Source organism: Lepisma saccharinum, chromosome 9, assembly GCF_977018435.1.
Source record: "Lepisma saccharinum chromosome 9, izLepSacc3.1, whole genome shotgun sequence".
Taxonomy (NCBI): domain Eukaryota; kingdom Metazoa; phylum Arthropoda; class Insecta; order Zygentoma; family Lepismatidae; genus Lepisma; species Lepisma saccharinum.
The window spans coordinates 53,709,694-53,723,828 of record NC_139237.1 but is presented as its reverse complement, the minus strand read 5'-3'; the positions used below and the strand labels follow the sequence as shown (position 1 = coordinate 53,723,828).

At 37.3% G+C, this 14,135-nt stretch overlaps 1 protein-coding gene across 1 annotated transcript in view; it reads left to right on the top strand.

Moving 5' to 3' along the window:
• Positions 1-73: 73 nt before the first annotated feature.
• CNPYb (FGF signaling regulator protein canopy b) overlaps positions 74-14,135 on the top strand; it is a 53,728-nt gene continuing 39,666 nt past the window's right edge. The window contains exons 1-2 of the mRNA XM_083128217.1: positions 74-325; positions 10,526-10,652. Coding sequence (XP_082984343.1) covers positions 223-325; positions 10,526-10,652 — 230 coding nt within the window. The 5' untranslated portion in view covers positions 74-222. The remainder of the gene's footprint in view (positions 326-10,525; positions 10,653-14,135) is intronic.

Genomic DNA, 14,135 nt, shown 5'->3' with positions numbered 1-14,135 from the left:
GATGATAAGTGGCAGTTTAGAACACCCGGGAACATTTACACAACGTACTGATAACGTACCCATTTTTAATGAACATATTTTGTACCAGCATTGGATATAAACTATTTACTTTAATGTACTTGTAAAGAGATCAGGTAGCAAGATAGAATGTTTAATCAGCTGTGACATTAGCGACTGCAAAGTGCTATTAATTTTCTGCAAATAGAACGGCGCTGACGAAAAATGAAACTAGTTTGCCCGATATTAGTTGCCATTGTAATTATAGAAACTTGTTGTGGCGTAACTGAAGAAGATGAAGGGGTTAAATACGCTGACAAATGCGAAGGTATGTTAAATCGATGGAATTATGATATTGGTGAGCTAATATTTCAAGTTTGCAATGGAATACATGAAGTAGTATTTAGCTCAAAACTAGTACATCATCAGGTGACGTAAAGCCTCTATTTCCCTTAAAAATTGTTCTGATTTTTTCTTGGGTGGACCAAGTGCCAATTGTTTAATTCTCCGTGAGTTGCGCGGAGAAAATTACTTCGTTGGTCACGCGCACATGTTACCAGATACCGAGTTCATACTGTATGTTCAATTAAAGGTCTAAAACGCTGAAGCCTCAATATTTACTATAATTATTAATTTTTTGGTAACAGTATGGTATAGCGAAAACACATTTCACTCGTTTATTTCCTAATTATTTACATTTGTACTTACCTGTTATGCATAGCGGAACATGAACGTGGATTTTGCTTTTTACACTGAAAAAGCGTAATTTGTCATATTACAAGTATTTATTGTTCGTTGCTAATTCGCTTTCGTTACACACAATATGGCGGGCAAAGCTTGACTCACTTTGTCTATCGTCAGCTGATATGCAGTGTTTCCAAACTTATTAACCGAAAAATGTCGCACAAACTATTGACAGAATGTTTTTAAGCGAAAATTGATCCACAAACCATTCACAGTAGGTTAGGTTAGGTTCAGTTAGGTTAAGCAAACAGAAAATTAAATTGGAAAAAAAAAATTCACAATGCAACCTTCACACGTCATCTTGTAAAACTACCGCATGGTTGCTACACTAACAGGGGGTTACATAATCGAACGTACGGAACATTTGATTCATGTAGTCGATGGTAATGGTGGCAAAAGCTATCGTGCATCGGAGATACATTTATGTCGAAAAATACACGATTTACCGGCCGAATAAGTTGAACGAAGGGAGAAGGGAGAAAGCACTTCCACGAGCTTCCAAAAGTCACCAGAAACTCAGTTCCGTAAGTAGTTTCTCCTGTAAATTTGAAGAAATGTGTTTTCACTATACCATACTGTTACCAATTTTTTTGCAAGCAATTGAGATTGTATAAAACTATGAAAGGAGTGAATTTACAATACCGGAAGTATCTTCAATTGCTTTGAAATTCATCATACTCACTAATTTTGGCTCCGTAATCACGAATCTGCAGTTAAAATTTGGTGGTCACGTCTAGAACTTGCAAAATAAGCCGTAATAAGTTGGTCTGTGAAAGGAGTAAACACCCTTGATTTAAGAAGAAAACAACTATTTTTTTGCAATGATTAGCATTTCAAAACTATGTTTATGATGACCCTGAATTTTAACTATGCTTGCCTAACCTAACCTTAACGTGAATGGTTCTTGAGGCAAACCTTTTTCCACCTTATGCAAGATGCCATTTTCTCCGACAGCATAACGAATAACGAACTTCACTTGTTCACATCATCAAACATGGTTACCATATTAGTGTATCGACAATCATAGCGGTAATATCTGCACGTAATTTAGCAATTTCTTGATGTGACTGCCAATTTTTAACTGCAGATTCATGATCACGAGTCCAAAATTAGTGAGTATGCCGAATTTGCAAGCAATCGGAGATACTTCCGGTATTGTAAATTTATACCCTATGAAATGTATGTTTAGTGAATAAAATAAGGCTGCGACAATTTTCACCAGGTGGTGAGAATATCATATGAGGAGGCTACTGCCACCAGGTGAGGAGGATAGCATATGGGGCTATTTTCACCAGGTTCTAGAATAACATGGAACTATTTTCATCAGGTATTGAGAAAAGCAGAAAGTCCTTAAGACCACAAATCACATAATCAGGTATTGAAAGTATTTATAGAAGTAATTTTAATGATATTCCTAAACCTGACCTGCCTAACCTAACAACGAAAGCATTTAGAAATGTAATACACCTTCATACTATGTCAATTAGTTATATGTAACAGTCCATGTTGGAATACCTGTGGTATTTTTACAACCCCATGGTGTGCAGAAAAAAAAGTACTTGTCACCCATACGAGAATATTTGCAAACTGACGTAGGCTTGATACCTGCAAACAACTAAAGAATGTATGCACATATCCATGTAACAGGCCAGGCCAGGTCATAGATCATGCACATATGGAGTTTAAAACCTGGTAAAAATAGCTCAAGAGCTATCTTCACCACCTAGTGAAGATAGTCATTCCGATAAAATAAATACACAGGAACACAATAGACTATTCCACATAACGAAAATTTCAATGTTACATGTGCACCCCTAAAATTGGAAAATTATTTTGAGTTTCCGTTTTATGCACAGAAAGGTCAATAGGGACTGGACTTCGAGTTTTAATTGGGATCCGAGTCACTATGTGCATCGACCAGGTATCGTACCCGGGACCCCTTTACTACAAGTTACCAGTGTTGATATTTTTTATATTTTTACCAAAACTACTTTCTTCATTATATTTACCACATTTTCAATTATATATACATGTGGGGGGGGGGTAAAAATATTACAAATAGTTGAATTTTTTTACTGTTTTCAATTTTATTTAATTCTTGCTTTCTTTCACATTTTATCTTTATTTTCTATATGTTGGTATAAGGCACGTACCCAGGATTTTCTAAAAGAAGGGGGGGGGGGGTAGATCCGAAAATGTGGATCAAGGAGAAGATCAGAAATGCTGTGAGGTTGATTAAATTTTGTTATTTTGCGTTGCTTTTCTGCCAAGTTCGTCTAATTGTGACGACGAGGATGAGCGATGATATAATGAAATTTTTGAAGGAACACAACACCTGTGCCCAGAATGGGATTTTGAACCTGAAACCCCTCGCGTCGTACCGTGCTGTACTAGCCACTCTGCCACGGTGGTCGGCAAAATGCTGTTTGTAGTATTAGATGTGACCACCGATGTTATGATACTATTACGGCTAGAGCTAGACATACAATTATATAGCCAGAACATTATGATCTAAAGCAACTTTGAAAAATGCCAACTCAATGATACCCCCCTCCCAAACAATCAGCCACACTGTCGATTACAGACACAGGTTGTCACACGGCACACAACTTCGTGCTTATTGTTTACATTCAATTCTGGGAAGTATTTTAATAGGTCTGTGTTCCGCAAATTAACAATGTTTTCAAATTTCCTATACTTTTCTTATACTAGTGCCATTGAACACTACAGCCAGGATAATACTTTGCTTAGAAAATACTATATTTATAAATTAAATGATACGTATTATCAATTGTTATTAGAAATAAAGAATTCTATATGAGTTAACCCAAAGATCAAAACAAAATAAAAACTAGATATTTTCGCATCAGAATTGCAGTTCGAAGAAGACCAGAACAGGAATTAAAAGGAATGGACTGTCATGATTGACGTCTGGTAGCCTTGCATCAATGGTTATAAAATTAAAACTGCCCTATATGGCAGACTGCAGACTTCTCTACACAACAAACACATTCATTTATGCAAGGAGAAAATTGAAATTTTTACAAATTGAAAAAATCGTCGATGTTATTTTTGTAGCTTTTTATAGCTTCACATCTATTTTTTTTTAATAAAAACCCCTGGGTACGGGCCTGATATGTACTATGTAATTTATATGATATGTAAATAAATTCAAACACTTTTCAAGAAATCTGTCATACACTGCCATATTTTAAAACAAAGTTCAATGAACGGACATCAGTAAAGGTAACAACTTTAGAATAGAAGTTTATGATTCTAACTGGTCAGTTATAAGTAAATGTTTCTGTATTACTGTTTCAAAATAAACTTCATTGTAGGACATTGACATGTTTTCATGCATACATACCTATTTAGAAATTTCCCAGTTTGAAGCAAATGCTCTTTTACAAGTTCCAAACTGCAAATTAATTAGTGGAGTACACATATCTGTATTTTATTTGGGGTTCCATTATTCTTGAAATAAGAAATTTTGAAAAGTGCTGAATATACTTAAGAGCTATGTCTTTCAATTTTAGGTTAACTAAACTATAGGAGTAATGAACTTTTTAAACATGTACTTCAAACGGTTATGCAATTTTGAGTAAATCATGCCAAAAGATGAGAAATCGCTTTCCTACACCAGCTGAAGATGCTGTTGTTGTGAACAGTTGGATTGCCATATCCAACACTGTCTTTTCTAATTGGCCACTTTGTTATTTTCACTACACAAGTGGTGAAACTTTGCAAGCATTCTCAGGGTTTAGATTGTACTCTGTACTTAAGAAGAGTTTGTGTAGAAGAAGATGGGTATTTCTCATTTATCTATGTCATGCCCAGATCAACTTTCTCATGTGTGAAGATATTCCAGAAGTACACAGGATTTATAATGTTTGTCAGGAAGTGAGTTGGCCGCGGTGGCTCAGTCGGTAACGCGTCTGACTACCATGCTAAAGGTCCCGGGTTCGATCCCCGGCCGGTTCAAATCCGGGAACTTTTCTAACGATGGAAGCGGCCCCGGCGCCCACCCAGCGTCGAATAACATGGGTACCTGGGGGAAACCCTGGGGGGTAAAGGCGGTCAGGGGCGTGATGCTGATCACATCACCCCACTCACGACCGGATCAAGAAAGTGTGGGGCGTTACCCCCACACCCCCTATACGCCTTCATGGCGTGGTGCTATGCACAGGGGGACACTTTACCTTTACTTTACCAGGAAGTGAGTTGATGTTACAGAGGGAGCCATACATTTACTGAATTTTGCCATTGCTTCTTTTCCCAAACCTTCTTCCACCAGTTTAGATTGAAATTTTTTCCAAATTTCAGTAGCATATCCAGTATTTTAAGAGTCCCTTTGCAATTTGTCCAAAGCTAAAGCTATATTCTCTAGGTTCTGTAAGATTTCTTCAATACAGCACATAGTGTGTGCATCCATAACTTTTGATTTTATGGTTTGGTCAATAAAAGATGTAGACCTATTCCTTGAGATTAAAAGGAAATGATTTCTTATGAAGTAAATGGCATGTAGAAAAAGAAAATTAAGAGATTTTTTGCTTGTTGGGTGACTAGAGTCACAATATTGAATTCTAGTTACTAATACATTGGATTTCAGGCAGGAGACTCAGGTACGATTCCTGGTATGGTTGATTTCAGGGTGGAATTTTTCAAGCGATCTCCATGCACAAGGGGCTCTGGGGCTTGCCCAACCTCTCATCAGTGGGTACCTGGGCGGGGGGGGGGGGGGTTATAGGCAGTCGGAGCACAATGCTCATTACATCACCTCCACTAGCCGATATCAAGAATGTGTACCCTACCTCTACACCCCCTATGTGCCTGCATGGTACGGTGCAAGCAATGCACAGGAGATAACTTTACCTTTTATTAAACTGCATTTGGATTGGTGCAAACATAATTCATAATTTATATCAAACTTTTCATTTATTTTATTTATTTTTCTTTTTTCCGTAGACTCTTGGTGAAAGGGCATGGAAAATGACAAATTACAGAGATTGTTACATTTTTTGTTAGTGAAAATGTTACCTTGTATCGATTACTGATATACATATTCACCAGTGGCGTAATGTGACTTTTTCAAAAGTATTACCAGCCATCAGTACGACAATTATGCCTGCTAGACGTTATCACCACTCCTCCCCAGAAAAAAACATGTCTTCGATCTAGGTTTTTTTTTTTTTGTTGCAATCCGCACAGTGATTTAGCCACAAACCCCCCAGAAAGATCTACCACTCATGAAACAGTTACTGCAAAAATTCAATGAATAGTGGTCGACCCTTATCAATTCTTCATCTGTCTCCGTTTCTGTGCAATTGAGGTGCAAAGGGGGAAGAAGAAGAACCACAATTTTCTCGGGTCAGTTTGATGTTTGTGTGGTGAGCAGATGACAGACCTTCCCTCCTCCAGTGACAGTCAATGTGGAAGGGAAGCCCAGCTGCTGTTGCCAACTTAGTATTTTGGAGCAAGGTTTGTCCAAATCACGAATCACACCAAGGAACTATATTTTAGTCTATTACCTAACTGGTCTCAGTTGTAGTTCAATCCAGCCTTGGCTTTGCAGTCTACCTCTAGTTACTTCACAGAAATAGTATCCCCATTTTAGGCAGGATTTAGCTCTTTTCTGCCAATCCAATGTGACAACACTGGCCTGTGTCCGGCAGGCCTTACCGGTAACTGGGTCCCTAAACAGGCATATGAATAACCCCGTAGCACACTTGCCCCAAACTCTTTCCCCTCTCTTCCTTCACATTGGCACCCTCCCCTCTTGTTACCTCTTGAGGGTAGTGGTACAGCCTCCCTCTTCGCTTCTGTCGGCTGCAGAAAAAAAAATGTCCTCTGCAATATCTACTCAACGGCAATGCTATTGGTTAACGTATTTAACAATGTTGTTATTTTATTGAAACAACTTTTTAATTCTTTAGATTTTGCTGTTACCTGCATGCCACGCTGCTGATATTCACACACATTAACATGTACATAGATAAAATTACAGCTAGGAACATTTTTAGGACTACAGATTTATAGCTTTACAATATTTTGTGAATTCTGCAATACACAATGAAATAGGCCAGCAAATAATGAAAAATTATAATGATATGACAAAAATAAAAGTAATAATATGTATGTAGATAAAAGCCATAACTGGGTGCATTTTGACTACAGGTTTACAGTTGCAGAATTTTGTGAAAAATGTACACATTGAGTAGGTGTGTATACCTAATGAACATACTACATATTGGTTAATAATTTAATATACTCAGAATGGTTACCCACATTTTTCTTAATATGTATCATTCAATTTTTATTACATATTGAATACCTGGGTTTCCATATTTCTTGAGTATTAAAAAAAATATGCAAAAAATTAGCTAAATTTGCAATGCTTTACTTGCACAAATTCACCTATTACTTGTGTATATAAACTTCATGTTGGGTGTTCGATGTATTCTGATACACTGCACAGGTTTTATGAGGTAAGTTTTGATTGCCTGCATTTGTTTATTTTGGGGAGTGATAGTTTTAATGACATTTGGCAGTTTATTATAAAAAGTTATTCTAGCATTTACAGGTGATAAATTTGACATCTTAATTCTACTATGTTTCTCTAAACCTTGTGTTGTAGTCATGGATTCGGTTGTTATTTGGTGCATTTTCGGTATTTACAACTTACGAAATTATTTTATATATAGAGAGAGAGTATATGGTCATGATTTTTTATTTTCATGAAATACTTCTTTGCAAGATGACCTGTATCTCAGGTTGTACATTATCTTTAGAGCCGGACCCTGTGGCCGAGTGGTTAGCACATCGCTCTGCGATGCCAAGGGTTCCAGGTTCGAATCCCGCTCGGGCTTGGTTGTTTGTGAATGTCCATTCATCAATTTCATCACTCATCCCCATCTTCGCAAATTAGCCAAGAGGCACAAAACGCAAATAAAATAAAATAAAATCAATCAATCAATTATCCTTAGTGCCCTCTTTTGTAGCTTTAATGCTCTCTCTGTTTTTTTGGGATGCCCCACCCCAAGCTATTATACCATATTCTATGTAGATTAATCCATAGTATATACATTTATTGATTTCAGTTAAATTATATTCAGGTAGTTGTTTCAGATGATACCAGGTTGAGTCAAAAGTTCGTTCTTTTTGTCACATTGGAAACATTGGAGCCGGAGTAAATGCTTGGAATATCAAGCGAGCACCTCGCATTGGGCACTTGACGTGCACGCCACCTGGTACATACATACACACAGTGCAATTACGGCAGTCCGTCATGGAGGTCGACAAATTGTCCTTGCGTATCTTGATGCGATATTATTGTAAAAAAGGTGTGAAATCTGCAAGTGCTGTGAGGGAAATTTGTGTAGTGGAAGATTGCAGTGAACATTGGGACAACACAGAAATGGTTCAACTGGTTATCATCTGGGGACATGGATGTGGGAGACTGGGTGCCATGGATGCAGATGCCCTGCTACAGCACGCGACATGTTGGATCATCTCAAAGCACCATGGTTCACTCTCTTCACCAAATTGATTTGTCTCTTGATGGCCTTGACTTGTTTTCCACGAGTTGAAATCACAACAGGCTGAGGGGTGAGTCTCCATCTGTGACAATTGCTTCAAAATCCATGGGACGACAGGATTCTGCATCGAATTGTCACAGATGACGAAAAGTGGATCTTTCTATGATATTCTGCCAGTGGTAAGCAGTGGTTGCAGCCACAGCAAGAAGCAATGATACTTGTTTGAATAGGACGGTTTGAAAATAAGGTCATGTTGTGCATATGGTGGAATATCGTTGGTCCAGTGTTCTGGAACTTGTACCAGATGCTTGTGATGTCAATGGGACCCTTTACGTTATACAACTGCAGCGGGTCCATAATTCTATGCTCCAGAAGTACCCAACATTGATGCATTGGAAGCGAGCCTTGTTGCAGGTCGATAACACCCCATGCCACCGGTCACAAACCTTTGCCCAGAGACTGCAGGACTTGGAGGGAATTGAAGTGTTGCCTCATCCCCCATACAGCCCCGATCTCGTGTCATCAGATGACCATTTGTTTCACTCTCTCGCACATTTCCTACAAAGAAGACAGTTCGACACATTGGATGCTGTGGAAACAGGGGTGCTTGAGTTTATGGCCTCTAAACTAGCCGAATGGTATCATCTTGGGATTGTGGCTCTCACGGAATGTTGGCAGAAGACTGTAAACAGAATGGCCTAGACTTTGCCGAATAAGTCCGATGTCACACCTTGTGACTCCAGTCTCAATCTCCATATACGAAAACGAACAAACTTTTGACTCACCCTGGTAAGTTGTTGATATGTTCATCCATGATAATCTTTTATCTAGTGTGATCCCCAAGAATTTCACTGTACTTTCAGGTTTTATGTGTGTTCTGTCTATGCATGTTGTTTGTGTTTTTGCTTTTGTTAAATACCATACTACACGTATTTGTTATTAATCCATTGTGCTAGCTGATTGATTGCGATAAAAGTGCAGATTTCTAATTTCTTTTCATCTATACCTCTGAATATATTAAAACATATTTAGGTATATTGATTGATTTTATTAGATCATAGCTGTCCTCCTTTTTCCTATATCGTTGAGTTTCTTCATTAACATCATATGATTTACCATGTCAAATGCTTTGGAAAGATCAATGTAAACTGTGTTTGCGACTTCATGTTTTTTCAAGGTTTCAGATATGTATTGAATTAGCTGTGCTAAGGCTGTGTTTATTGATTTCCCTTTTTGAAATCCATGTCGAGATCGGTTTATGATATTATTTGTTGCAGAAGTTTACAATGTTATTTGATATTATTTTCTCTATTATTTTTGAAAATGTTGATGTCAAGAAGATTGGTCTGTAATTTTCTATGTTGGTATTTTCCCCTTTCTTGTTTATGGGTGTACAAGGATGCGACGCAATGGACTCGTGCTGCGAGTTTGAACATCTGTTGCTCAGCATCTTCCAGCATCGTATGAGGAGAAGTTGGTCGTGTATGAGCGACATGTTATAAGACTGAGAAAGGAACATGATTACCTCGTAGGGCAAATCGGAAATGCTGACGAAACTCCTCTTTACTTCGACATGCCATCCAGTACAACAGTTGAACAGAAAGGTACCAAAAGTGTATTGGTTCGCACTACGGGCAACGAGAAATCGCGAATCACCATGATATTGTGTCTGCTTGCTGATGGAACAAAAATGCGACCCTACGTCATCCTCAATCGTAAAACTATGCCAAAGGAAAAGCTGCCGCCTGGTGTCATATTTCGTTAATGACAGTCAATGGCTTCCTTGCGAATGCATGAGGGCGTAAGCAAGTTAAATCTCCCCCCTCCTTTTCCCCTTCGCAAGGAAACCATTGACTGCCAACATGTGAGCGGCAAATGGCCGAAGGGATTCTTTTTTAATAAGTTGTAATAGAGGGGTTTTAATTGATTTTAATAGAAAAAAAAATTAGAGAGTGATTTTTTACAAAGAGAACAGGTCGGTTGTGATGGAATCCCAATATTTTACCCTATCCATGTAAACCTAATCCTTGCCATTGAGGAAGCTTCGTGGGTAATCGTGAAGCCGATACACCAACCTGAAGAAGGGGACAGTGGTTCCTGAAACGTTGTCAATTACTCAACATATACTCACTGAACGTAAGTAAAATTAACTTATATTTTATTTTATTTATATATAACTTTTTCTTCTGTGCAACATTCTGCAGTTACGCTTGTGGAGTAATATAGTATATTTTATTATTCTGTTCCAGTTTGTAAAATCCTTGCCATAGAGTTAGAGGCTCGTTTAGAAGAAACAGGAAAGACGCATGACGTGGTAGAAGTGGGTTACTCAATAGAATCTACGAAGAATAAGAAGAGAACAAAGTACAGAAAATCGTAAGTAACTAACTGATGCTATGTTTGCTCAGACTTTGGTACATGGCCGTATCTAGAGGGGATGGGGTAGGGTTCAACCTCCTCTGAAATTTCTGGCATGTTGGGTTAATGGAAGTTCAGAAAACAAAATTTGTAACGCAGTTTCAAAAATTTATTCGAAGCGTCACAAAAATATAACAGGGAGACAGAGAATGCTAGGACAATTGAGCTAGAATTTACCAACATTTGTAAATCCCGAAACTTGAGTGAAACCAGTCCATAGAAACACGCCCTCCCCCAGAACTGGCATCGTTTATTGCAAATTACAAAATAGCAGAGTGTTTGTTATTTTTTATTGTTAATAACAGAAATAAAGTTCATCTAGTTAGTATTAAAACAGAATAATCAAATAAACACTGCATAAAGATTGAAAAATTGAGGTTACAGTACAAGCACCAGGTGGTTTTTATTTTTTTTAATATTGTACCATTTAATCTAAAGAATAACTTGTTCCATAGTTTTCAAAATTCAAAAAAATAAATTTTATGTGACAGGTCAAACAACATAAACTTATGACTAAAATTTCCCTCTAACTTTTAAAGCTTTTTGGTGAAGGTATCTAAAATTTAAAGACAAAATATAATAATATCCAATCATTTCAGTACACACTGCATGAAACAACAACAACAATAAGAAAACAAAGTTGTGCTGCATATTTACTCATCTGATGGAGCAAGTAGAAAAGTCTCCTAAAGGATATAATAACAGTAATAATAATAATAAATTTTGGAATAAATTGTTTTATTATAATGAAATTTTAATTATTATTATTACATAAAAATTATTGTCATTATTTCTATTAATGAAATTTCTGACAACGCCCATGGGAACAATTATGGTGAATCCTCCCCCCTCCCAAAAATATTTTCTGGCTACGGACATGCTTTGGTATACATATACCTAGGTATTAGAGAGCTTTTGCCCAAAGACTAAGGTGTATGTATGTTTGGGGTAACCCTTTAACTATCTTTAAGCTATGAAATACACCATAATTATTCTGCTCATATATGTAGAACATTCTTTCTCTGTCTTTCTTCTAAGATCAGCTACAATTTTGTGCTGCACTTTCTACATGACGTAATATTAAGAAGTAAACGTCAATCGCATGACTGGGATACAGTTGTTCTCCATGTGTCTAAATGCATAACTGAAGCAGTGCCATGTTTAATTTCATCACTAACACAAAGCAGGTCCTCCCCGATGGAACAGTAGTATTACCGCCACCTTGTAATCAAGGGATTCCTGGTTCGATACCTGTTGGAGGCACATAGTGGTTCCAATCCCACTTAAACCTGTATGTCCAGTCCCAATTAGCCTTATTGTGCATAAAAGTGAACTTAAAATACCAACTCAACCAAACCAACAAACACATAGATACGTGTCCTCCTCTTCCTCACTAACCCACTTCCATATAATGTCAGAATGTGCTGTGTGCTCTGTCTTTCAACGCTTTGCTATTTTTCTTGTTACGTAATTAAGCACGTGTGGGATAACTTTACCCCAAGTATGCGATTGACATTAATGTAACGTGGCTTAGAAGTGCAGCAGAACTGTACTACTGAGCTTAGGACAAAGAAAGATCGTTCAGTTACACAAAAGCACTCATATGCAGTATACTTCTCAATGTTGCAATCTCGCAATGAATATTAAGGGGAGGACACTGGGACCCACTTGCCTAATGGAGGGTTAATGAACTTGATAAATATTAACACACTCCACCATTTTTCTAACTCTAGTTAAGTTAACAGACCACCTTTAAATTAACTTTTTCATTTAGTGTGAGTTTTGTTTGAAATCCACTTTATCCTCATTTAATGTAATTTTTGTGAAATCATTTGTAGTGTTATAATAATAATCCGTGTCTTGACAGCCTTTGAAGTATCTTGTCCTATCTCCCGGCTGACAATCTCCCTCCCACAATCTTACCTAAAGGTGTGGAGTTCTTCAACCGGTAATGGGCTGACGTGGGCTCAACACGTCAAACCCCTAGCCATTATAGGAGATTTTCGAAACCGGATTACGCTACTCACTTGTAGCTCCCCAATTTCCTCACGTTGGTGGGTTGCCACTGGTCGTATACACAGGATCCATGCCATCCCGCAGTTGGAGTCCAAAGCACAGCACCTTAGACCGCATGGCCACGGTGGAGGTCATTTGTAGTGTTATAACTCAAAGAAATGTGTTGACATTGTTTCTTGTGAAGTGTTCTGTTTGTATAATTTTTAAACCAGTATTCCGGTAGTTCAATGAAGAAAACGTTCATTGGAATAATTCATACAGTATACAGGAAAAATATATTTTTGTGAGCGTTTTAGCACTAGTCGAATGCATTGAGTGCTTGACAATGATCTTTCTCTAATTTCCAACCAGAGCATGGGTATTTAATTGTGTTTGTTTAGTTTTTTAATCATTGTTCACCCAGCTCGATTAACGCAAGAGAATAGAATGGAAATTCATTAACTTTTGTTTCAATTTTGATAATAGAATTTTACACTCCAGCTGCCTTTACCCTCAGGCACCCATTCATGTGAGGCTGGATGAACCCCAGAACTGATTTATGCAGGGACTAGTTCCCACGTAGATGTCCTGCAGATTAGATCACTGTGGCTCCCAGCTGTTATTCCTATTACTACGTATTATTTTGCAGAAATTTATTTTTAAAATAATGTCTTCAATTGCAAAAGTATCTTTGTTTCTATATCTTACCAAGCAGAAATCAACATTGACATCCATATTCACTTGGACACACACATAATCAGGGTGGCCGCTCAGGGAATTATGCATGAATTGTCTGTAGACAAGAAAAATTGCAACTTTTATTAATCCAAATCCCATTGAATTTATACATATTTATAAATGCCCTGAGGCAAGTTTTTCACAGTTCAGCTTTTATTTTATCGAGGAAGGAAAAGAAAGGTGTGTGAAAAATAAAACAGAATTCTCTCAGTCCATTTACTTTGTTAGTGTTCTGTGCAGAACAATCTATTGGACAAATGGAAGATTATTGCAAGATAAGATATCTTGACATTGATTAGGTAAATTTGAGTTTTTATTTATTTATAATTATTTTGTTTCATCACAATATTTTGTTATTTTACGTTGACTTTCTGACAGTTTTGCTAATTGGAATGATGAGATTGGTTCTGGAACACCCACAAAGAAATGCTTGTGCCCAGACTTGAATTTCAACTTGGAACTTGAAATGGTGAGGTTGTGAGTTTGTCACACAATATGCTTGGTCACCAAAACGGTGCTTATCAGAATGTACTTTTACAATCATTACTTCATTGAATTTAAGCTATATCTCTTGCAATAGTACTGAGAAATTTATGATGTAGAATCACAAAAAAGTATGACTTTTGAACACTTGTGAAAATGGAAGGAAGAATGTTAGATTTTTCTTGAGTCACAGCAATTGCTTCAAACATAATTCCAAAATGTCCA